Genomic DNA, 27175 nt, shown 5'->3' on the forward strand with positions numbered 1-27175 from the left:
AACGCTTTAAACACAACAGGGTAATCCCTAAATCATGGACTGTTTGGGGGTACTTGAGCACTGGGTTGGGAACCCCTGGTCTACGTGAAAGATGGGTATGTTTTGGCATACAACAATAGAATAAATAATTCATATTTTTAGCAAAAGGCAGCTGGTAAATAGACACAGAGGCAACATTAGCAGCCCACTTATGTCTGATCAGGAACCATTTTTTTCTCCATATCATATCACATATTTTGTCAATTGAAGTAAAAAGTGTCTCCTGTGAGACAGTTATCATATTTAGTATTATTACTTTTTTACTGCAAATAGTTTACCCATGTATCTATCTTATGATGTAGATACCTTTTATAGGTAGAATAACCTAAAAAAAAAAAAGAAAATTTGATAAAACAGAGCGTTTTCTAATACGTTAACTATTTCTAAATGTTGTTTCACAAGCATGATTTTTATATGTACTTTGCTTTCCTTTCTTAGTTGTTTTAAGAAACTAGAATTGAAAAAAGAATCAGTAATATATTTTACCATAGATCTTATTAACAGTTTTTTCAGCGTCACTCAGTGCTTTTAAATTGCTATTCAGCAGAGCCATGCACAAAAAGGCAATCAGAAAATTTACTATGAGGCACTGGGGGGAGGCTCATAGGAATACTGGGGATAAACTGTCACCTCGGGGCAAGTGCTCTCTTTTCCATTTTAAAGTGGGAGTGCACGCAGGGCCGTCTTTAACGCGGGGCAAACGGGGCAGCTGCCCCGGGCCCAGTTGCTCCTGGGGAGCCCAGAGCAGCTGCCCCGTGGGCCCCGCGATTTGCGCAGCCCCCCTTGGACCCGGCGGTGCGGCTGCACAGAGCCGCACCGGCCCGCACGCTGAGGAGGCTCCCCGGGTGGCTCATGCACTAAGGGCCACCCGGGGAGCATGTGTGAGCAGGGGCCCGGTCTGGCACTGTGACGCTTAAACAGCGCGACCAGGCCCCTTCCTGTACCGGCTGGGAGGAAGTGATGTCACTTCCTCCCGACGGAGAGCACAGCCGCGCGGGCGGAGAATGGCAGGGAGAACTCCCATCTGCCTCAGCCTGCCACTGTACCCCAGGGAAACCACCCTCCAGAAAAAGGTAAGAACCTGGAGGGTGGCTAAATGTATGCTTGTGTGTAAGTATGTCTGTGTGTGTCAGTATGTCTGTCTGTGTATGTATGTATGTGTGTGTGTATGTCAGTAGGCCTGTGTGTGTCAGTATGTCTGTCTATGTGTATGCCAGTATGCCTGTGTGTGTGTGTCAATACTTCTGTCAGTGTATGTGTCTGTGTGTGTCAGTATATCTGTCAGTGTATGTGTCTGTGTGTATGTATGTCTGTGTGTGTCAATACGTCTGTCAGTGTATGTGTCTGTGTGTCAGTATATCTGTCAGTGTATGTGTCTGTGTGTATGTCTGTGTGTGTGTGTCAATACGTCTGTCAGTGTATGTGTCTGTGTGTCAGTATATCTGTCAGTGTATGTGTCTGTGTGTGTGTATGTCTGTGTGTGTGTGTCAATACGTCTGTCAGTGTATGTGTCTGTGTGTGTCAGTATATCTGTCAGTGTATGTGTCTGTGTGTGTGTATGTCTGTGTGTGTGTGTCAATACGTCTGTCAGTGTATGTGTCTGTGTGTGTCAGTATATCTGTCAGTGTATGTGTCTGTGTGTGTATGTATGTCTGTGTGTGTGTGTGTCAATACGTCTGTCGGTGTATGTGTCTGTGTGTGTCAGTATATCTGTCAGTGTATGTGCCTGTGTGTATGTATGTATGTCTGTGTGTGTGTCAGTATGTCTGCCAGTATATATTTGTGTGTCAGTGTATGTGTGTGTCAGTATGTATCTTGGAATGTTTTAATGTCTGTCTGTGTGTATGTGCCAGTACGTCTGTCTATGTGTATGTCAGTATGCCTGTGTGTGTGTCAATACGTCTGTCAGTGTATGTGCCTGTGTGTGTCAGTATATCTGTCAGTATGTCTGCCAGTGTATGTGTCTGTGTGTGTGTGTCAGTATGTCTGCCAGTATATATTTGTGTGTCAGTGTGTATCTGTGAATGTTTTAATGTCTGTATGTGCCAGTACGTCTGTCAGTGTGATTGCGCATTGGGGGGGAGGGATAGGAGGGGCAGGGCCCAGGGGGCCCAAGAAAATGCCTTGCCCAGGGTCCTAATCATATTATAGACGGCCCTGAGTGCACGCATATTGCACTAGAATGTTAAATAAGGAAGAGACACATGACATGATTATTTGCCATCTCTGATTAAACCGTACATGGACAGAATGCAACTAATCAGTTTGATTGGAAGATAGTTGCCCAACATGAAATACAGTAATTTTTCTCTATTTCAGTAGGTCGCCTAGAGTGTGCTGCTGTTAAAGAGAAAACCAACCATATAGTGTATGTTGCTCCCCAGTGGTGAAATCAGATAATGTAGGGTAGACAGAACCATTTGGCACCTTGCTTAGATTTTTGCTCTGTTTAATTAAATCTCACACCACTGACCCTTCTTGATGCATTATTATTGGGTTGTAAATGCAGAAATGACGAGAAAAGAAGGTCCTTCTTTCCCAAAAAATAAATAAATAATTTGAAACAACCCAAGAAACAAAAAGTTAACTTCCTCCACATCGTGTCAGTAGAATAGAAATAAATTACGTGTACAATGGAAGTTACAGACCGTGTTATCATACACAATAACTGAAGGGTACATAAGTAAAACAGCTAGAACACATTTGATGTATAGTTTATAACTTCCCTATTCTAAGGGTTGCTGGCAGAAATCTCTGTTTAAAGCATCCTAAAGCCACTTTCCAATTAAAGTTCTTTTTTCTGATTCAGAAAGCATTGCTGACATCTTTCAGGGAGGAGGAGGGCCAAACTCAGATTTGGGAACACGGCAGATACTGACTTTAACAATAACACTAAACTTATTTTGCTTTTAAAACACATCCTGTGCACATGTCATGATCATTTGTGCACATGCTTAACATATACTCTGCCTCATCAAGTGAGTAGATTTGATAGACCTTTAACCATGTTTATCGAAATTTAATGACCTCCCTCCTACCATCACCCGAGGCTCTTAAAATATTTATTTTAAAGAAGCCCTAATAATAACAGCATCTGCGTTGGAATGACATCGACATAGATTCAGTAAAAATAAGGATAAAAATTATTCTTTTAGCTCTGGTTACAAAGATACAAAATGTATAAAAAGAGTCTGATCAGTTTATTGTCCTCTCTCCTCCACAGATGGCAACATTCTGAAAGGAATCTTCAGTAGCAAGTGTTGATATGTAGATACATCGACGACATCACCTCTCCATAGCGCTTGCCTTTGTTCTTGACAGAGCTTGCACCCTTGCTTGTTGTTGTTTTTTTTTCATTTTCTCTCAGCGGCATGGGTTTTACTGTGTTGGTGCGGATGGTAAAGGGCATTACCTGAGATCTCTGAAATTCTCCAGCTCCAACACCTCTCAGGTCTTCTGGCTCATGGACTACAAACCTCTGTTTGCAATATGTAGCCAGGCGCGCGCATACACACTTACCCACAGTTTTCCTTTCTTATAACCTCTGCTCAGATTTTTCAGGAATGAGCATCATTTCTCACTAATCTATAAATATAAGATAAAAAAAACAATGGTCAAAACAATTCAACCTCAACGTCATTGGCCATTTACTACTAACTGGCAATATGAAAATAGCAATATATTATTAATATAACAAGACTTTTATGTTCCCAACCTGTGATGTAGATTTTGCAATTATTGTGTTGAATACTAGTAGTAAATGAAACCAGATTGTTATATTTTTTGGTAAGAAAACATTGTGTTACACATTCATGATGCCTTATTCATTTTCTCTCAGATCACTTTATTCAACATTTCTTCATTAATGTAAAAACAAAAATCACCCTTTGACATCTCAGAGCTAAGGCACAGGTTTGTAGCTGTAGTCACAAATCACTGTAGTAATTTAAAACGGTACAATATAATAAAAGTGTCAGCTAATCTCTTTCAGTCTATCTCAGTGCCCATTGCAGGTATGAATTGGGATGGCAAGAAGGAAGTGTGTAATGTATGCCTTAGCGATACATCTCCTAGAGGCAATGTTGTGTTAAACTGCTTGAAAATAGTGTAACACAAAATTCCCAGATTTTACTAGTAACATGACGTTAAGTCATGATTTTATTAAAGACACGGAGGCGAGTATTATGCATAACTCTTTCTTTATTTCCTCAGCAGCAAAGATAGAGGAATATAAATATTATCAAACTGAAAGTAAAAAACGGTATAAGTACACAGGCAACCAATAGTATAACAGAGGAAGTGACTATATAAGGCCTGTGTCTCCCACAATCCTCCTCTTTCTTGCGAAAACCGAAGACCAGCTAAGATGAACGATATCCAACACGGTCAGAACAGGAAACGGAAGCACTCCAATAACTTCAAGCTAAAAAGAGAGAGAAATATGGTAATAACCAAACTCAAAACTGTGTGCTTACCAGTCAAAAACTGTTGGTCATTCACAGAACAGAACTGAAATCTGAAAATACAAAATATGATTAGTATCAAACTATCATAATAGGCATACGGAATAAACCACAAAAAATGGACCAATATGCAACATACCTGAATATCCCAAAACGCATCTCACTCGCAGACCCCACACCGGGAGGGTGGGAGGGAATAATACTCGCCTCCGTGTCTTTAATAAAATCATGACTTTACGTCATGTTACTAGTAAAATCTGGGAATTTTATTAAAGACACGGAGGCTCATATTATGCAAGTTCAAAGCTGTGCTATCACCTGAGATGCGATGTGCTCAATTGGTCTGAAATAGAAGTCCCTGAAGGTCGATTCTCGAGACCAGTCCGCTGCGTGCATGATGTCCTCCAGGCAGCGACCAACTGTAGATGCCTTCGAGGCCATAGCACCCCATACAGAATGAGGCGTGAAGATAGACGTGTCTATACCCGCTAGGGATAAAAGCCAACGAATCCAACGCGCTAGCGTCAGTGTCGAAACCGGCTGATGAGGAGCCTTAAAGGAAATTAATAGAGGATGTCGGTCAGACGAACGAAACGTCCGTGTAGCATCCAGATAAGCCTTCAAACAATCCACCGGACAGAGTGCCGGACATACCGAGAATCTAGGATACACGAAGGATTTGGATGCCGACTTAGTCCTCCTAGATATGTTGAAAGTAACGCCTTCAGGAGTAAACACAATGGCACCCCAGTCAAGAGCCCTGACATCGGAGACCCTCTTACAAGAGATCAAGCAAAGCAGCATAACCAGCTTGGAGGATAGCTGCTTGAGGGTCAAGTCATGGTTAGGGTACCACGCCGACAGGAACTGTAACATTATGTTGACGTCCCAAAAGGCTGAAAAACGCGACCTAGGTGGACGGGCGAGGCGAATACCCTTGAGAAGGCGGCATACAAAAGGTTGCTTGCCGACGGGTAAACCTTTCAAACCGCCGTGACCGGCAGATATGTGCGAGCGAAAAATATTGATAGTTCTGTACGCCTTGCCCGAATCGAACAGGGCCGTGAGAAACTCCAGGATCAAATGGAGAGGGGCAGATACGGGATCCATTGCCCGTTCCATGCACCAACCAGTTTCGAGATTGTGCGAGCAATCATGTTGAATGGAGGAAAAGCATACAGGCGGCCCGGCGGCCATTCCTGAAGAAAGGCATCCGTCGCCACAGCCGCCGGGACCGGTCTCCAACTGTAGAACTTCGGCAATTGAGTGTTCAGGCGAGAGGAGAATAGGTCCATCTCGAATCGGCCCCACAACCCGGTTAAGCTTTGGAAGACCGAGGCGTGCAAGCGCCAGTCTCCTGAGTCTCCTGAATGTCTGGAGTTCCAATCCGCACCCGAATTGTCCAGACCCGGAATATGTTCCGCCGTCACGAAACGTTGTTGAAAAGGCAGAACTGCCAAAAATCCTTCGCCAAGAGAGCCAACATCCTGGACTTGGTGCCGCCCAGGTGATTTATGTACCGGACCGCCGATACGTTGTCTAACTTGAGGAGAACGCAACAGTTCGCCCTTTCTGGGGTAAGGCTGCGAATCGCAAAGGCTCCTGCCAGAAGTTCCAGGCAGTTGATGTGCAACGACTTCTCTGTGTCGGACCATCTGCCTCCTGTGGAAACGTTGCCACAACGAGCACCCCAGCCGTGCAAGCTGGCATCTAATTCTATGATCACGTCCGGAATGGAACCGAAAATCGCCCTTCCGTTCCAGGCTTCCATGTGTGCTAGCCACCATACCAGCTCGTCTCTGGATTCCTCGTCCAAACATATCCGTGATTCGTAGGAGTGACCCGAACGTAGGTGTGACCCCTTGAGCCGTTGGAGGGCCCGGTAATGCAAAGGGCCTGGGAATATTGCCTGAATGGAGGAGGCCAGCAGACCGATGATCCTTGCCAACTGCCGAACCGATAAGTCCGAAGCATGAAGAGCTCGCCGAAGCTCCTTCTGGATGGCCTTCATCTTGGATTCCGGCAAGTACAGCAACTGCCGTATGGAATCCACCTGGAACCCCAAAAACTCCATAGACTGGGCGGGGGTCAGGACCGACTTGTCCCAGTTGATCAGAAAACCTAGGTTCTGTAAAAGGTTGACTGTCCAGTCCAAATGCAGTCTTAGGCATTCCAACGATTGGGACATGATCAAGATGTCGTCCAGGTAAATGATCAGGCGAACCCCCCGGGTACGGAGGTACGTCACCACCAGCTTCATTACCTTGGTGAAACACCAAGGGGCCGAGGAGAGACCGAACGGCAGGCATGTAAAACGCCAACGCCAGGTGAAGTGTAAGTAGTCCCTGGACTCTACTGCTATTGGAACCGTGAAGTACGCGTCCTTCAGGTCCAACTTGGCCATCCAATCCGACTGTCGCAGAAGGTCTCTGAGACAATGAATGCCTTCCATCTGAAAATGCTGGTAGCGTAGGAAGGCGTTGAGAGGGCGAAGATTTATCACTGGGCGGACTCCGCCCCCTTTCTTGGGCACTAGGAAGAGATTGCTCGTAAAGCCTGGAACGGCGAACGGCAATTCTTCGATGGCGCCTTTCGAGAACAACTCTTCGACTTCTGCGGAGATCATCGCGTCCTGCTCCTGTGCCTGCTCCTGTGGGAGAGACAATTCCCTGGGGGCAGAAATTTGAACAGGCAGGGAGACAAACTCCAGTTAATAACCCTTTACGCATTGCAGAACCCAAGCATCTGAGGTTATATTTGCCCACCTTAGGTAGAATAAGGCCAGCCTCCCCGCCACCCGAACCTGATCGAGAGGGGAAGAAAGGGTACTCACCATAAGGGCGTCTGCCCGAAGACCCACCACGGGGGTATCTGGAGCCCCACGATCTCCCTCTTGCCGGAAAGAAGGGATGCGTTTTCGGATCTTGGAATCCTCGGGAGGGGAAAAAGGAACCTCTGGTGGCACGGAACGAGCCTTGGAAACCACGGCCGGGTGGACGGTTACTGCTACGCCCGGCCCCTCCGAAAACCTTGGGCGCGAATACGCGCTTCATATTTGCCTGCGCCTTGTCGATTGCCGTAAAGGCCTTGACATAAGATCCCATGTCCTTCACGAAGGATGTGCCGAACAACATCCCCTCATCGGCTGAATCAGGTTCCGCCACGGTCATAGCGGCCAGTTTAGGGTCTATTTCTAAGAGAATTGCCTTGCGTCTCTCGGAAGACATGGCCGTGTTAGCATTCCCTAGAAGGCAGATAGCCCGCTGGACCCACCCGATGGCCACATTGACATCCAAAACAGAGTCACCAGTACGAGCGGCGTCAAGAAGCTCGTACAGCTTCGACAGGGGGCCCAGCGTATCTAGGATCTTGTCTTGGCACCCTTTCAGGGAGTGATCAAGACCCTTCTTAGGTTTCCACCCAGACTTATTTTAAAATTGGGCAATTGGAGGTTCAACGTCTGGGGTCTTACAGGCAGCGCCAGGGAGGGAAGGTCGTGGGCATTCTGCACGCAATTTATTGCGGCCTTCTTTGGACAGAGGTGTGCGTATTCGCTTAGCCACGTATTGGGCGATATGGTCCGGAGGGACCCATTCAGCAGACCGTGGGTGACGTAGGTCGTCCGGGTCAAACAGGGGGTTACCCTGTGGGTCTAAAAGCGCTTTATTATCATCCCCAGTGGGGCCTGGCACTTTCCCTCAGGGGTTGGCAGAGGACCCAGAAGGGGTTACACCCGTAGGGGGTTGATCCTCGCCCGACTCGCCCTCAACATATGAGTCATACTCCATAATATCGGAATCATCTTCCACACTCCGGTCGGTATCCGACCCATTATCCAGGGCTCTAGCCCGTTTCCACAATCTAGCCCTTTTAGCCCGGCCAGGGGCTCTTGTGCGCGTGGGATGCGCGCTATCTGTGACCGCCAGAGGCGTGTCAGTCATGGCAGGCAAAGCCTGCATCGAGGAGTGGGAGCCGATATGTCGAGATTTTGCCTTCGCCTTACGGGCACCCGGCACAGTTTGGGCAGGGGAAGGGGACCCCACATCCGGGGGGGTAGGGGTAGCCATGGAAGGCAAATACACAGAGTGAAGTGACTGGGTAAAGGAGGATGAAACAGCCCTTGAAGGGAGGAAGCCATAGTGGCCTCTGATAAGGCTTGGAACTCCTGAGAGGCCATAGCACCCTCAGGGTTATCAATTGGGAAATCCCCAGAGGGGTCAGTAGGCCCATCTTTACTATCCTGCATAATGGCAGTAGGCACTTAGAGAAAAAACGGGCACTAAGTGAAGTATAAAAGAAAAATACCAGAGAAATGGGTTGATTAACCCAGCAGAAAAACATACAAATTATAACCTGATCGTTGGTGTAGCAGGGGAACCCGGAGTAAAACAGGGACCGACCGCACGGCAGAACAGGGGGAGATGCGAGTGATCGCCCAAAATGGCCGCCGCACGTGTCAGAGTGCGCTCACGGACCGGCTCCCAGCGGGGGAAGGGGCGCGTGCACCTACCCGCGCGGGCAGCCCGCGAGAGGGAAACGAGCACACTCAGCCGCGGTCGCAGGGGAAAGGACCGTCGCGGCAGAGGAATAGCGCTGGGAAGCGTGCAGAGTACACAGGGACGGGAGGGAGGGAAAAAACAGCCCGCGGCGGCGGGCAAAGTCCCAGGGGAACACCCAAGTACACCAACGATGTAGGTAACAGAAAATACCAATTACAACTAAGTACAATAATAATAGCAATAAGCAATAAGTCAAAAACATGAACCACAAGTAAACATCACAAAACAAAAATGCAATGAGTAGGAGAGCTCAAGTAAGATACTTAGCTGTCTGAGGAAGCAGCAAAGAAAGAGGAGGATTGTGGGAGACACAGGCCTTATATAGTCACTTCCTCTGTTATACTATTGGTTGCCTGTGTACTTATACAGTTTTTTACTTTCAGTTTGATAATATTTATTTTCCTCTATATTTGCTGCTGAGGAAATAAAGAAAGAGTTATGCATAATATGAGCCTCCGTGTCTTTAATAAAATCAAGGGACAGTGCCATGGTAGTTCAGGAATTATAACCAATTCAATGTGATTAAGAGATTAAAGTGACTGTGATACTGTGCTGCCATATAACCATGTATCACATGGTCTAAAAGAATTTTACTTTATGTATTTGTGCAGCACTTAAAGCAGTACTTGATTGTGACAGTGTGGAGTTTGCCAGGCTTGTTAACTAGCCTCCCAAAGCTTTCCTATGGGGAAACACTGAAATAACTGGAATTGTCAACATTGAAGATATCATCCAAAAAGGTGGAGCAGCAGTGAGGAGAGCAGCAACGCGAGGGCTGAAAGGTTAGTAATATTCATCTTTCAAAACTTTAACAATGAGGGGACAGCTAGATAGATTTCAGGACACTAGAGCGCTAGGAATACTCACAATTCGTTTCTCCTGTTTCTGAACTAATCTCAAACAATTCTGTCTTTTCACAAATGGAAAACGAACTGACTTTATTTAGTACATTTTTCACAGATATACAGATTTACAAAAAAAAAATAAACAATTGTTTAATGCACTTCAGCAAAGAGTAACAGAAGTTTAGAAATGGGAAAAAAAAAAAAAAAAAAAAAAACAATAACGACAAAATTCAAATAAAATGTACAAAGTCAGTCATAGCAACTTTGGAGAGTAACTCAATATAGTAACAAGGTAGAATTTTGCTAAGATCAATCAGAAATCACTGCAACCTCCTGTTTTATAATTGTTTGTTAGAAACACTGTCAGGTCACACGCTGTAGCTAACTTCACCATGATGAATTATCTGCATTCATACAACAAATATTTAATAAATAATGTAATCTGTTTAGTAAATTTTGGTTTAAAATTGAATCTGAATATTGGAATGAACAATGAAGCACTGATTAATGCTGATTAATATATTAATATAATGCTAGCCCTGTGTAGGAATCTAAATTAACCCCTTAAGGACCAAACTTTTGGAATAAAAGGGAATCATGACGTGTCACACACGTCATGTGTCCTTAAGGGGTTAAAGGCAGTCCCATTGTTAATTGATGAATATATGAAAAGCCATTTTCCATTTTTAGTTTTCACTCTCATACATCTCACTCCATTTTTACCACTCCCAACCAGAAGGATGTCCATTAAATCAAGCTCTTCTTGAATACAATCCTCAAAAGTTATAACAACCAAGAAGAATGTGATTATTCCTGATACACATTGTTAAAATATATTGCCATTATTAAAGGAACACTTCAAACACCATAACTACTACTACGTGCTATAGTGGTTATGGTGCCAGGAGTGCCTTGCCCTTCCCAATTGTAAGCAGTCAAACCATTTTAGAACAGTTTGACTTTTTACGTGGGGCCCACCAGGCACTGTGCCTCACCCCCACTCTGCAGCCAAGAGAACTGTGGGCTCCTGCTTAGAGCAGTGCAGGACTAACTCATTGGCAGCAAGCATCAGCTAATCGCTATCAGCCAACGAGCTAAGACCTACACCATCAGGCTTAGCTCAAACAGAAAGCTTCCGTCTCTCTTGCAGGGAGCAGTGGACTTAGGGGGCACCACCCACTGACCACAGGAAAGAATGCTTAGAACATTTTGAGTACTTACAGGGGCTGGGGGAGACTCCTGGTACCATAATCACTCCAGATCACTGTAGTGGTAATAGTGCTTGGAGTATTCCTTTAACTGAAAATTGCTTTACCCTTGGCTTCTTATATAAATCAAGATCTATGAATTCACAGTGGTTGTTAAGTTAGTTGTGAAACATATGTATTTGTTTTAATTACTTACTCAGAATCTGCAGACATCTCAGAAATACTGTGTGACGTAGCAGAATGAGTGGCGGACGAACACAGCCCAGAAGGAGTGGAGGAACCCTGTACTGAAGGAGTCACTGGCTGCTGTGTTGAATTAGCGGTGGAGGAAAGAACTGATGTATTAAATGAAGCAAGAATTGATGAGAGGATATCTAGCTGTTCAGTGGATGGGTGACGACTTGAAATTGCTTCCAGATTTTCTCTGGAAGGCTGTCTTCTACAAAGGGGTTCAAGGTTGTCCCTAGAAGGAAGCCTTTTTTGGAGGGGTTCTAAATTTTCTCTAGATGGCTGCCTTCTAGAAAGAGGCTCTATATTCTCTCTCAAGGAATGTGTACTAGGCACTGTATCCAGTTGTTCTCTGGAATTTGATCTTCTGGATAAAAAGTCTAATTGTTCTCTTGAAGGCTGCTTAGCTGATGCTAGTTGGTCCCTTGAAGGTTGTTTTCTAGAAAGAACATCAAGCTGTTCTCTAGATGTTTGTCTGTTTATTAAAGAGTCCATTTGCTCTCTAGATCCTTGTCGACTAGACATAGTGTGTACCCATTCTCGAGACAACTCTCTGACAGTCCCAGGATCAATTTCCTCTCTTGATCCAAATCTGTTGTTTATTGTCTCTAGATGCTCTCCAGAACCATACTTTTTAGACATGGAATTTAAGTGATCTCTCCTATCATTTCTGATACCAGACTGATCTAAATGTTCTCTAGATCCATGTCTACTTGATATACTTTCAAGGTGTTCTCTAGATCCATGCCGACTGGGAATAATATCAAGGTGTTCTCTTGATCCATGTCTACTTGGTATAGTATCTAGTTGCTCTCTGGATCCATGTCTACTGGCAACATTTTCAAGAAGTTCTCTTGAATTATTCCTACTCAGCTGTTCTCTGGACATCTGTTTCCGCATTAGCATGTCCAGTTGTTCTCGGGAAGAATATCTACTGGCTGGTTGAGATAGACTGCCAGTTCCAGAGTACATCCTACCATATGATGCTGCAGGGACTGCCCTGTGGCCCAAAGTTGAAGTTTTATACCAAGATAACTCATTTGTCATTCTGCCCATGGACGACAAACCTGGTGGATACTGAAGACGGTTTTTCAAAATACCTAAGTGAAATTTAAAAAAAACATCAATTATATAAAAAAAAAAAATATGATGAATAGGTATACACTTTACATATTAAATGTTACACTTAATGTTGCTCTTAAAGGAATACTCCAAGAACTATAACCAGTACAGGTCAATAAGGTGGCACTCTCAGCTAGCATTGCAGGGCTTAGATCAGGAGATCTAATGGAAGTTTCTGTCTCTCTGAGGTTAGTAGTAGAAGGAGGTATCAGTGCCCGGCAGCCCCATCTTAAAAGTCAAACCATCCAAAAACAGTTTAACTACTTACAAGGGGGGGGGGGGGGCACCAGGGCATTGCTAGCACCATGAGTTGTAGAAGTTATGATGCATGGAGTGTTCCTTTAAGTGGAAAACAGACAAGTAATTTCTTCTTAACAACTACAAAAAATATACATGTTAAATTTAAATTTTTTGTATATATGTTAAATTTTAATCCTACAGCTGTAAATTCTGAAGGTACAACACTGAAAGACAAAGCAAATGTTCCTGGGATTAAGATGTTGGCCAAAGTTAGTACGATCTAGTAATTACGCACACAATTGTTAGAATTCCCATAATGTACATTAATGTCAATTTACAACCAGCAACACTGTGTCTAAAATATAATATGTAGAAGGGTGTGGGGTATTTTTCAGTTTGGAAAACCAGTTTTACTGACCTCCCCTAATTTATGTCTAATGAACAGGCACCATGGGAATTATGATGCTTCATAACTTTCAATTAATAAATTGTGTGACTTTCTCTTGGAACTAACAGTAATTTGAACCTTATCTTTGAAAAATTTATGTAATACCTTACACCAACTGTTTGAGTGCATTAAATATAATATTACTGCCAATGCACCAGAATCCCAGTGCCTTCCATATAGTGGCTAACACAGTTACCTTTTCTTTGCCTATGGGAATGGGTTAGTGAGTTCTCATCCCCACTGGTCAAATCAGGCTGGTTATTATTGGCAGCATCCTTGTTAAGGTCAAGTCCAAGCCTCCTTTCAGAGCCCCATTTTTGCAGTGAATTGGACTGACCCTCACTGTCTGCCAAAGCTGGCCAATAGGACATCAGATCGTTACCATCAACATCTAAAATAGAGAAAATCATAATGTTTTTTAGAAAGTATTATCTGTCTCTGAAATAAAGTAATATGCTTACAATAATGAGTACATTATGTTCATCCATTTTTATCTTTACATGGCTCTAATATGTTCTTTTTACCTTTGGGATTGTGGTTGGTTGGATTGGTGAGAAGTCTTTCACTGTGTGCAGCTCGTTTGAATGGACGCTGAAACCTGCCACGTGGACGGACATTTTCTTCACTTTCTGATGAAGGAATAGACAAACTGCGTTCCTCATCTAGTGAGAGGTCACTGTCTGAATCAGAATCGTCTCCTGAGGACAGAATATTACAAGCAATAAAAAGATGTGAAATTAGAGTGTTAGTGAGAAGTCATCTCCCGGCTGTGCCTAGCTCCACACGCTTCCCACTACTGCATTTTTTTTTTGTTTTAAGCACTCCAGTAAAGCGTGTTGTATATGTAGCCATCTATATGCTAAGCTAGTTCTTTCATGTGAGGTAGCTTCGTCATGAAAATCCACTTGCTATCACTTGTTAGATGTGTTAATGTCAAAATCCTTTATTGTCCTATTCATTTTATTCTTACCTCCTCCTGCATCTCGGTGGAACATAGCAACATCAAGGTCAGTGGGGCCAGAGTGATGGCTCATCAGACTGTGGTCTATGACTGATCCTTGTCGAGCCGCAATGTTCTCTCTATTGGTAGAATTTACATTGACAATTAGCTTTACCACGTAACAAGAATTGCACAGCATATAAGTAAAATATATTTTTAAATAATAATTTTATAAAGTGACAACACGGCAAAAATAATAATCTATGACTACTTGCCTGTAAGGCCAGTGGTCCAAAACTTATGAGCATTACAAACTGTTTTTGCAGTTAACAAGGAGACACTATAAGAATGTATTTCACCCTTGTACATCAACTACTTCTTTTTTAATTCTGTTTATTTACCACATAGGCACCAGGATTTCAAGTTCAATAGTATATATAAAGAAGCATAAAATGCAGAATAAACTAACTTATTCTGCTCTAAAATTCACTGTCACTAGACATTTACAAAGAAGCTGTGTTTTGGCTCATTTTGTAACTTGCTGTTGACTAAATAAAGTACATTTATCATCTCTAAACCAGTCTGTTTGCCTCCTACCTCAGATAGGCCCTGTGGCTGGAATGTGTGCGTGCAGAGCGCACGCTGCTCACAGACGAGACTGTAGAAGCCCCCAACGTGATTCTGATCAAACCGCTCTCTTCGAACAACGCTGTGTTATTATACGCATTCGGCCCCTTGGAAGATAAGAGACATATTTTACAAAATTAAATGAATGAATAAACCACTGAATTCACTAGGCTGTACCTATCCAATCACATTTCTTGTGTTTGTACGGAAAAAACTCAGCAAAAAATACTGTTTGTTGTTTTTTTCTCTCTTAAGCCTCTTTTTATTATTCACAGTAATATCATCCTCTCTTCCAGAACAGGTTGTCTTCCAGTGGTAAATCACACGCCTCATATTACAATCGTATTAACATCATACCATCATTTGGGCCTGTCTTGATGCCTCCTCTCCTTGTCCCTTCTTTCCAAGGCAGATTGCTTTCCAAGCCTCTCTGACCTCTTCATTCAAAATGCAGAACAGAACCAGCAGACCCAGGCCCTAAGAAAGAGGAACATCATAAAATTCAGCAATCACATTTCTCTTTACTTTCTGTAAACTCATAAATATCAGGAAATATGTATTGCTAACGTGTATAAAGCATGTTAATTTTTATGCAATAATTAAAGTTTTTTCCATCATAGGCACCATCTGTTGAAGTCAAAGTGGCTCTTTTCATGAAGGACTCCTTGCTAAGGAATACAGCAGCAGCTGTTCGGTTACGATACTCCATAGAAACATAGAATGTGACGGCAGATAAGAACCATTCGGCCCATCTAGTCTGCCCAATAATTCGAAATACTTTTAATTAGTCCCTGGCCTTATCTTAAGTATAGGATAGCCTTATGTCTATCCCACACATGCTTAAACTCTCTCACTATGTTAACCTCTACCACTTCAGCTGTAAGGCTATCCCATGCATCCACTACCCTCTCAGTAAAGTAATACTTCCTGATATTATTTTTAAACCTTTCCCCCACTAATTTAAGACTATGTCCACTTGTTGTGGTAGTTTTCCTTCTATTAAATATAGTCTCCTCCTTTACTGTGTTGATTCCCTTTATGTATTTAAATGTTTCTATCATATCCCCCCTGTCTCGTCTTTCCTCCAAGCTATACATGTTCAGATCCTTTAACCTTTCCTGGTAAGTTTTATCCTGCAATCCATGAACCAGTTTAGTAAACCTTCTTTGAACTCTCTCTAAAGTATCAATATCCTTCTGAAGATACGGTCTCCAGTACTGCGTACAATACTCCAAGTGAGATCTCACCAGTGTTCTGTACAATAGCATGAGCACTTCCCTCTTTCTACTGCTATTACCGCTCCCTATACAACCAAGCATTCTGCTAGCATTTCCTGCTGCTCTATTACATTGTCTTCCTACCTTTAAGCCATCTGAAATAATTACTCCTAAATCTCTTTCCTCAGATCTCTTATGCCATTACTGTATTAGCATTTTTGGCATTGGAGGGAAAACGTTCTTTAATCTTTATTTTGCCAACTGCTAACTTAGATCTCTTTGTTTATCTGAGCTATCTAATCCAGCCGGCATTTAGAGCTTACTTTAGTTGTCATAGATTTACTAACTATATGATGTATTTTACCTGCAAGCTGCACAGGATAACATAGAGGTAGTGAAAGGCCAGGATACTGTTATTAACAGCCAGGAGCCCGAACAACCAAGAGGTGCTGACAAACAGGAGAAGGATGAAAGAAGTTCTCAAAGTCATGCTGGAGGGGAAAAAAAGAGACATGCTATAGAATTCTACATGGAAAAAAGTTGGTTCCACCATAAAGTAATTACTGACGGTTTGGGCACCCAAAACCCATCAAGTACAGTATAAAATACTCAACAAGATTCCTTGAATTATTCAGAGACCCTTTAATATCCCCACAGGAGACACAAACATTCTGTCTGTTAGACAGGCTGTGAAAAACTCATGTAAAGGTGCAAACGTTGACTTGCATTCTGAAAAGGTCACTAAGAAATTGCATCTGCCATGCTGGGTCTTACAGCCAGAATAAAAAAAAAACTAATTTTAATCACCCAGTGAAGACCCTATGAGTTATACAAACATATTAAAGGTTTATTCATTAAAGTTAGAATTTCCAAAATGTACAGTAAAGTTCAACATTTAGGCCAACAATAGCAGAATTGGAAAAATTCTCCAAGTCAATTTTGTATTTAGTTTGGCTTTTTGGCCTTAAATGTTCTCACTTTAATGAATAACCCCTCTGGTCTAGCATATCCTAAAAAACTGTAAGCCTTTCTGAAAAGTGACTTCAGTTCCTTCAGCTTGCATTATGTGTTCACTCACATCCTCTTGCAACAGTCCTGCTGGTGATGAGGATGCTTCACAAGCAAAAACTAATGATAATAATTAAGAAATGTTTTATTATACATTACTGCAACATTGCACCATTTATTGGATTCACCAAATAGAATGCCTTTTGAGATTTTTTTTGCACGTCTTATGCTTTTGGAAAAAAACATGTAACTTTACAGATCATTTTTCTTGATGTACAGAGATGCTCCGTACAATAAGCATTGGATCAATGGGATACCGTAGACATCTGTAACTATAACCACTGACAAACTAAAAGCACCCACTACCCACAGACAATAAAGATCATCGGTGTCAAAAACAGTGTCAAGACTTTAGCTGCTAAAATTTCTCTGAAGAATATTTGAGAGTGAAAATTGGAAGGAGACACTTACAGCACAGATTTTTTCTTAGTTTCCTTTTGTCCAGGGGAACAAGATAGTTTGGCCACCATAAGGAACATGACGCCATTGAGCTAAAACACAATATAAAAAATTTGTTAAAAACTATGGTATTTGGCGTAAGCAATCAATAACAACAGTCCCAATGGTCAAATATTGAATTCATTACTATTCAGATAAATTATTATTTTATTTATTTTTATTTTCCAAATCAATTTTATCTTATGGAGGATAATGATATATATTATAAAGGATGAGGATATATGAGACTTCAAAACAATGACCAAAAGGGTTTAATAAAGAAAAGCAAATGACAATGGTCTACTCTTTTCTAGCACCACTCACCACAATCACAACGGCAATGGGTCCAGCAAAACTCCACACTAGTTTGTCATAGATCGATATCCAACAGAAGTCGGGGTTTCCATAGCCCTCCGGATCCAGACCCACAGCCAAACCTAGAGGAACATGGTGTAGCCAGTCATTTAGTAATCTAATGCCATGCTTAAGACAGATATTCTCAAAACTGTAATTTATAAAGCATTGTGACATTTTAGGCCACAATGACCAAATCAGAAAAAAATATTTTTTGTTTATCATTTGAGTATATCATTTGAGTTTTGCTATTTTGACCTAACATCCATTGAAATTTACATGAAATTCCATTTAAATTTCTAACAATTCACATTTTAGTGAATATCCCTGTATATGTATAAGGAATAAAGTATGTCCTATCAGCTGTCCTTTTCTCATTTAGGTTTGATCATTAGCATAAGAGACATGGTGCAGGAGGGAGAAGAAACGACAAGCGGAAAGCGTTTTATACAAGCGTCTCAGTAGGAGCTCCTATGCATTATTTATTTTAGATGTCTCTCCCTTAGGCAAGGGTAGAAGCATTTTTAATAATATTTATGCACTTTGTTCAATTTGCAAATATTATTATCTTTCCTTGTTAGACAAGTCATCTCAGACTGCAGAGAACAAATAATGGGAACTTATTAAAATGAATGGCACTGTATCCTCTTCAATCACAATGGTAAACTGAAATAATTCATTTTAATTATTAATAAGTATTAAATATGTGTTTAATCTATCCCACTGAACACCACTTAAATTTACATTTTAACCCTTCTTTGCAATGCCGGGCAAACCTTGCTTTGCAGTGAATTGGACATCTGTTCTACTGCATGGAATTTAAAAAAAACAAAACACCTTTTATAGCCAGGAATCAATATCTAAAGGGGAGTGTGCAGACTGTATTCATCGTCAAAGTATATCTATGCACCTTTATTAAAGCAAAATGTAGATTATGTAGTTATAAATGAATTAACAAGCAAGTAATAGAATTGCAGATAGTGGTCACAGCTTCAAAAATTCCCCTATGCCAGCGTGGTATCCCAAATGTTTCTTAACTCCATTTCTCATGATGCTTAGCTAATCTTTGTTCTCTCATTCTCACCTGTGGCTGCTAAAAAGCTGATTGTAGTGGAAAATAAAGCTTTGCAATGCGAGAAAATATATCACTGTGTATGAGGAGAAGGTATATCTGCCCGCAACACATCGATTTCCTGACAGCTCCTTATGTATTTTTTGTCATGGTTTCATTAACAATAGGACAATTAAAGAAGCAAGGAACTTGCTCTGGGGATAACACATTGCACAGACAAAAAATAACCACTAGAGGGCTTAACATAATAGATAATAGAAAATAGTTATCTTGTCATCTGGATATTAGTGTATTAAGGTACATTCATATAGTAAAAGCCTTCTGGTTGTTTTGTCCCATGGACATATCTTAATCTCCCCTGGTTCTTAGATCTAAAATCCTGTGATATCTGCAGCAGTGATATATTTAGGTCACTTAGATGTAGACCAAATACCCATAATTAGTGATGGAGGTAGCAGAAGACGCAATTTTGTGCTTTATAGGTCCTGTCAACATGTTAATTCAGGGCAGCTGCCTGATGTTATCACACATTCATTATAACTCCAACTCCCGGGGGCACAAAAAGGTCAAACAGAAGAGTCAGCTAAAAAAAACACTGTGAAATTAACAGTTCCTTATTGAAAGTAAAAGACTATATTGGCACAAACAAAGCAGAAAGAAGAGCAACAAATTCAGACCCTTAAGTACTTAATCAAATAAAAAGAGAGTAAAGAAGGCCTGGGTTCTAATGGGAAAGCAGGTGAAGTGATTTTAATTTCATGGATGTGGGGGCAGCAAGTCTAAAGCAGTACTCATTCAAACCATGTTGCATGGCATCCAGTGGTTCACTACCTGACAGAACAAAGAAATGCTCCACTGAATTCCCCAATGATCAAGCTAATCAGGAGTACAAAATGGTGCCTAATCCCACCCAAGATGTTAGATTTTAGTGATTAAACAATTAATTGTTACTAAACAATGCTGTAAGCTTTGGATGTTGGCTCTGTTATCTAATCATTAGTCAGATCACGTACATACCAGTGATAATGGCTGGGACACCCCATCCGATGGCATAGTAAAACCTCATTGCACCAAAGTTGATGTTTCTGACTTCTGTCTGCATACGATAAATATGAAGTCCTTCTACAAAAAGCCAGGCAAAGGTGGACAGGAAGAAATAGTGCAGTAGGATGGCAATCACTGTGCAGAGGAACTGAAGGAGCACATAAAATCAGCTCAGTTAGCATGTGACATGGAATTATATGGATTACTAAAGAACAGGCAACATCATATATTAATAACAGATATAAAATGTGTCTTTAACCCCTTAAGGACCAAACTTCTGGAATAAAAGGGAATCATGACATGTCAGACATGTCATGTGTCCTTAAGGGGTTAAACTAAGTAAAATGGCTTCCATACTTCAATTTGCGATTAGATTGCTTTGGTAGAGCGATTCAAAAGCTTCAAATACTGTTGCATTCCCTGTCGCAAATGTAATATCTGGCTAGAACCATTCATGGAGTTTTGGTCCAAGGGAAAATATGAAGGCCTTTGGAACTAAGAAACTTTTTTTTTTTTTTTTTTATGTGTTCTTGTTTTGGATTTTCCTTGTATTGGATTTAACAAGCATTGTATTTTGAAGCATTGGACGTGATAAAGCAAATATGTTTCAACCCTTACAGTGGAAGCTCATAAGAGCAATACCCTCATCACCTTCTGGTAATATATGCTTTACTTGTCTTCTTAGAGCTGCTCATTTGCTAGCCCACTTTTAGATATATTCTCTCTCTCATTCCAGACACAGGGATCAAATTTAGTAATTCTAAATACACAACAAAAGTTTCAGCAGAATCTTGAAAATTCTATGGTGTGACCAACACTGCCTCCTACGTGGCAAAATAGAAAGAAAAAATAAATATGTACAAACGTGTAGAATTCTCTTTTGTGTCAATTACACAAGTATAGAATTTGGTGACATTAACTGTGGGGTTGGGTTGAGACATATTTTAAGATCAGCATCTTATAAGCATATATTTATTCAAGCTGTAATACTGACCCTGAAACAATGTCACATATGGTAACTAAAGATCCTAGAGTAGATATCTAACTGAGTTTGCTTCTAACAAAAAAGCAATTCATGAATATAATTAAGCTTAAACTAGAGTCCTAACCTCGCTTTCTGTGCGGCTGATACCCGATAAATATATGAGCTCAGAAAGGAAGAGAGCAATGGCGATGTTCGAGTGGATCCCACGAGTGTTGGATTTCAGTCCCTTTAGGAATGTGAGAATTGAAAACGTTGCTAGGAGAGCCACCAGTGAGATGCACAGACAGGTGTATGTCACAATGGCCAGGGTCTCCAGATCTCCCTCCAACTGCTGTAGGTGCAAAGTAAAACATTTAACAGTGAAAGCCCACAGAGTGCTATTGTCCATTAAACATACAGTTGGACTCCATATATCCTTCTAATGTCCCTCTCCCCATGCACTGTAAAAGTAGGAATTTCTGCTTCTTAAATAGACATCAAAAGCATCATATCTCATTACAAGCAGTTCCTGTACACTTTCTCCTCCTGTTCCATAATGCCTGCAGAAGGTGCAGAGCTCTTACTTGCACATTGGTGCATCACATATTAGCCTTGTACCATGGAAATCTCTGTCTAAGTAATTCCTTCACAGATGTTATCCTACTATCCTACAAAATGCTAAATATTTGCCATCATCACTTTTGGAAGGATATTCCAGATATTTACTAGTCTTTTTATATCAATGTTTTATATTGGTGGTATCTGACTCCATCCAAGCTCCAGAAAATATACCACAATTCTAGAAATCTCTGCTGGCATGGCTGTGGGCAAACAGGCACATATTCCCATATGTGGTGGCATTGTCCACGTTTACAATAATTTGGGAAAAATCTACATACAATAATTAGGGATATTACTCCTTCTGTTGTGACTTTGACTCCAGAACTATGTTTATTAAAGTAGTTTCCTGAAAACTTTACAAAAGTGGATAAGATAATGGTAGGCCACGTCTTGATAGTGACAACTATGGTAATACCACATTATTGGAGGTCTGATGTAATTCCTGCTATTTAAGAGGTATTAACATTGGCCTTGGATAATAAGTGCTATGAGATGCACCTGAGATTGCCATCAAACACAACAGGATCATTAATTTACCACTGGAACATATGGGAGGATAATGTAAAATGAAAATACTCTTTATGATGACGTTTTTGCTGGATTGTAGTTTATGTGCCTCTCCTTTTACTCCTTTTACTCTTGTTCTGTTTGTATACACAACTGTTTGTACACTATTTATCACCAGTACATATAAAGTGCTTTTACACCTTACACGGTGTAGTGTTTTTCATGAAGCATACAGTGAGGGAAAAAAGTATTTGATCCTCTGCTAATTTTGAAAGTTTGCCCACTGACAAAGAAATGATCAGTCTATAATTTTAATGGTAGGTGTATTTTAACACACCTACCAAAAAATCGAGAAAAACGCATGTCAAAAAAATGATAAATTGATTTGCATGTCAATGAGTGAAATAAGCATTTGATCCCCTATCAATCAGCAAGATTTCTGTCTCCCAGGTGTCTTTTATACAGATAACGAGCTGAGGTTAGGAGCATTCTCTTAATGGGAGTGCTTCTAATCTTAGCTTGTTACTTGTATAAAAGACATCTGTCCACAGAAACAAACAATCAATCAATTAAAATTATAGACTGATCATTTCTTTGTCAGTGGACAAACGTTCAAAATCAACAGGGGTTTAAATACTTTTTTCCCTTACTGTATATTATCAATTTTATAATTGTTTTTGTATGTTTGATTTACATGTATTCTTATTCTTTATTACATATAATATATTGTATATATTTACAATGATTACTATTGTTAAAAATGAAAACCTTTCAATAAAAGATATTTGACAAGAAAAAAAAAAAAAGAGTGTCAGGAAGAGGACAGCGGCACATGCAAGGTGCAGGTTCAGGTAAGTAAATCTAACTTTTGACTGCCCAAGCAGCCACTGGACCTAAAGGCGGTGATGACACCATCGGGGGTCTTTGTAAAATGTGCAAAGCCCCCAGACTGTGACAGATCCGCTTTAAGTAAGATTTTATTTTTTACATTATGTTTCAGACTTCCACCGTCCAACCTTACATCCTTCCCTCCTGTGGATTACCTCTCGATGGGAGCCATCCATAAGTACACCAAAACTACCAAACTGGGAGCACTGACAACGCACATGGGTGGAGTTCCTGTGGACAAGGTCACAGTCCCTGGCAGTCCAACTGCCTGGAGGCTCCACTCTGCAAATACAGCAAGAAACAAGAAACAATGTATCAATAACAAAATTTAATTCTAGTTATATGCTCAGGCACTGCAATTAAAATTACTAACAAAATTTCCTTTTTCTAATAAATAATGATAATGATATGAGAACACTTTGAACATGGATCTTCCTGTAGAACTCAGGTGGCCATACTGCTAGGCAACAAATTATATTTAGGATCCTAAATGTCCTAAAATGTTTGTCATAGAGATATTGACAAAATCTTACTTCTCCTCTCTATGCAGACAGAGCTTATAACAATATATTCTGGAGGTGCTCTGTTCCAGGATAAAGCAGACTCAATTTCTACATTTTATTTTATTTTTAGACCTCAAAAATACACATTTGTTAAATATAGAAGATAAGTAAACAAAATATTAAAATACCGGGAAGAGAACATTTTCCCTTTAAAGAGGAAATGCCTTGTTCCTGATTATTAATTGTATGTTGACCTCAACAAGTACTACTGCCAAATTCCCACAGAAGTTACAGTGGACTTTGTCTACAAGTGTAACTTGTAGCAAAACAGCAAACATTACATCATGCAGGAAATCATATGCAGAGGGAAATAAACATGTCTTTTCAGAACATGGTTATGCCATTCCATACATTTTTGAGCCAGATTAATATATTCCCTTGGATGAAGAATGACAGTTCTTTTTACAATTTTGGCCATGGATCTCCATCCTATTTGATGACTTGGAATAAGTTAATGTTGGCACTGGTAAATTGGTAATGGGAAAAAAAAGTAAGAAAAATATTTTGCTAACAAACACAGGACATATGTAAAAAGGAATCAATTAATGCAAAATAAAATTCCAAATAATGTTTTGCCTCAAGGAAAAAAGGAAACATCATATGGATATACTGTGATATGCAATCCACACACAGGTTTCCTATAACAAGTGTGCAGAAACCATACAGATTGTAGGAAAGCCTAATGAAGCAGTAATGTGTGGAATATAGTTGCCACAGTTTTTTGCCATATTACAGTAATTGAGAGGTACTTTAATGCAGTTGGTAAGCATATCACTGTATGTGGTAAGGTACAGTAAGACATCCTTTCTGCCCTCCCTCTCAACCTGCATGATCTGGCTTTTGTTGCTCCAAAACTACAGTTACAATTCTAGGTAGAAAATTGACAATTTAACTTACAGATATGCTTGGTGTGCCAGTAAAGTGCTGCTTATAGATAAATACATATATAGTGCACCAACACATTTTTAGAGTAATGACGCAGTTTTAGTGTATAGATCATGCCCCTGTAGTCTCACTGTTCAATTATCTGCCATTTAGGAATTAAATCACTTTGTTTATGCAGCCCTAGTTACACCCCTTCATGCAAGTCACTTGCACAGCCTTCCTAAACACTTACTGAAAATGAAGATATTTTAGGTACCCATATTGCACAGTATGTTTAATCTAGCATTTCATATTTTCTACTCTGTTAATGGCCTTGAAGAGCCTGCAGCAGCCTCCTGTGTGTGTTCAACTGGGGCCAAGCTGATCAGTAGCTCTCTGCTGTTGGATGTGAGACCCAGAATATCCTGCAAGGAGCTAGCTCACTGGCTGAGAATATCAGCTGATTGAAAGCCTGGATTAGCTCAGTGATAGCTTCTGGCTACAGAGAGGCAAGGAAAGGCACCCGGCAGACCCGAATTAAGAAGTCAAAGCATTAACAGTGTGAGGATCCCAGGGCACTCCTGGCACCACAACCACTACATCAGAAAGATGCTTGGAGTGTTTCTTTAATTTGGCAAAAAGTATGCATAAGAAAAGCTTCAAATACATGTGACACTTATATGCTGCTGATGAAGTTAAAAAGAATAACCAAGTATGTGCTCTTTGGAAATATCAGTATTGAAGTGTGCCACAGTCCAAAAAAAGTTGGGAACCACTGATCTATACAATGCAAACCTAAACATACCTTTACAATAAGAGTTTTATAAGTGTCACAAGAGTGAGATGAAGTTGATAAAATGACTGTTGGGATGTTAAATGATATTAAAATGTAGTGAAGTCCACTTACTGATTAGACTGGTTCCACTGCACACATAGGGGTTTGCTCCTATTGACTGTCACAAGCAATCGGAACTCTAATATAAGAGGACCATCCAGAGACCCTCGGATAAATGATTGATCCCTTAAAGCAGAGACACTAACAATGGGCGAATTCATTATCGGATTCTTTGGGAGCCTGAAATGAAATAGCACAATCATTTCAATCACAGAGGTTTTCATTACATTTCAGAACAGCAATAAGCTAAAGCTAAGCTTCTAATCCCTATAGGAAGATAAGTCATGAAAAAATGGTAATGTTCTATATAATTGCCAATAACTTCTTTAAAGGAATATTCCGTGCACACACAGCACTTCAGCCTGCTGAACTGTTTTATGTGTGAGGATATTCTCATTTTAATTGCTGGTTCTAAAAAGTGAAATCAGCACTTTTATAAATAACCGCAGAATTGTCTGCTGAAGGTGTAGTCTGGAGGCACCCATGTTCTATATACTGACTGGCATAACACATAGGCAAACTAAAACATGACTATATCTAACTCTAAAGGATAACCTAGACTAAAACAAAAATATATAACGATTCAAAATTAATGAAATGATTTATATTTGTTATACTTCTTTTTATATGGTTTACTTTTTTTCTATTAAGAAAGAGCAGAACCATGCAATCAAACTGCAAGAAATAACATAATACAATTTATATCTATAAAAAGAAGAGAGAAGCAAAACAATGTAGAGAGCAGAGGGAGAAAATGCTACTCATCTGGACAGCTTAAGTTAGGGACAGCCACATTTATGAAATAAAAGTTTATGAGATCAAGGAGCAATTATTAATCCAAGGATCTAAAGTTTTCTGGAACTAATGGTCAGTGGTATACACTGGACAACATTTTAAAAAGAATTGAGTTACTGCATTTTAGCGACAAACTAAGAGAAAGACAAAATTCTCAATAATCACAGACCTGAATGTCCTTCGTTCCGTGTTGTATCGTGCAGGGAGCAGGTCCCCCAAGGTCCTGTAAACAATCAGTATAATGAAGGTTGGGGGAGGCTCTGGCTCCGGGGCAGTTTTCTTGGGCGTAGGGATCCCTGTTGTTGTGTTGATCTCGGGAGATGATGGCGTTGACAAAACTGGAGGGTGTACTGTTAGAAATATAAGTGAACAATTTAGAGAACTCTATGTATAATTTTACATGATATTTAAATTGAGAAAATATGTAGTAATAGTAGTGGATGGAAATGGCTTTATGAGAGCAAGCTCAATCTTAAACACCAGGGATGACTATATATTAAAAAAAAAAAAATAACTTTAAATGCAGGATTTGAAACTATGGATACCATTCCAGAGGAAAATGACAGCGATGCTTTGCCACTTGAAGTCAGTTTTTATCATGGTAGAAGACGGTCTTTGCTAATATAGGATGTAATGTGATGTTCACTAGGGCTATGGTAACAACATGAAGAAATGCCCTTGGCCAGAGTCTAATTGCTGGTCAGTTTTTCCTGGATCCTGTCTGCACCAGCTTCCTGTGCTCATTAAAGATACACACAGCATTTTGTTAATTCCACACTTTTTGTACTATAAAGCTCTATTTAAAAGTATTAAAAAGAACTACCTGAATAATAAAGTACTTGAAAATATTACTAATTTTAAAGAAAAAAAACAATGAATTGTTGTTCTGATGAGCTGGTTACATTCTCAAGCTGAGATATACATATTTAGTAGAAAATGAAACTACATGCTGCTGTAGTGGTTATGGTGCCAATTCCCTGGCACCCCCTTCATTGTTGGGTGTCACACCATTATGAACTTCTTTCTTGGTTTCTGCATCCACTCCCCGCCTCCACTACACCAAACAGAGAGCCAGAAGCTCTCTGTCTGAACAAAGTCCACCAATGCAGAACTTAGCTCAGTAGTTGACAGCGATCAGGTGACACTTTCAGCCAAGTAGAGTTCAT

At 40.5% G+C, this 27175-nt stretch overlaps 1 protein-coding gene across 2 annotated transcripts in view; it reads right to left on the reverse strand.

The window, feature by feature from the left end:
• Positions 1–2204: 2204 nt before the first annotated feature.
• Positions 2205–27175, reverse strand: part of CELSR3 (cadherin EGF LAG seven-pass G-type receptor 3) — a 166896-nt gene continuing 141925 nt past the window's right edge. For both annotated transcript variants that reach the window (XM_063426222.1, XM_063426221.1), the window contains 15 exons: positions 26179–26359; positions 25227–25394; positions 23048–23174; positions 21022–21228; positions 19886–20060; positions 17767–17879; positions 17416–17495; positions 16301–16427; positions 15077–15196; positions 14690–14826; positions 14123–14232; positions 13677–13850; positions 13349–13543; positions 11311–12442; positions 2205–3624 (listed from right to left, as the gene is read on the reverse strand). In XM_063426222.1, the coding sequence (XP_063282292.1) occupies positions 3597–3624; positions 11311–12442; positions 13349–13543; positions 13677–13850; positions 14123–14232; positions 14690–14826; positions 15077–15196; positions 16301–16427; positions 17416–17495; positions 17767–17879; positions 19886–20060; positions 21022–21228; positions 23048–23174; positions 25227–25394; positions 26179–26359 (3074 nt within the window). In that variant the 3' untranslated portion in view covers positions 2205–3596. The remainder of the gene's footprint in view (positions 3625–11310; positions 12443–13348; positions 13544–13676; positions 13851–14122; positions 14233–14689; positions 14827–15076; positions 15197–16300; positions 16428–17415; positions 17496–17766; positions 17880–19885; positions 20061–21021; positions 21229–23047; positions 23175–25226; positions 25395–26178; positions 26360–27175) is intronic.

Source organism: Pelobates fuscus, chromosome 7 (assembly GCF_036172605.1).
Source record: "Pelobates fuscus isolate aPelFus1 chromosome 7, aPelFus1.pri, whole genome shotgun sequence".
Taxonomy (NCBI): domain Eukaryota; kingdom Metazoa; phylum Chordata; class Amphibia; order Anura; family Pelobatidae; genus Pelobates; species Pelobates fuscus.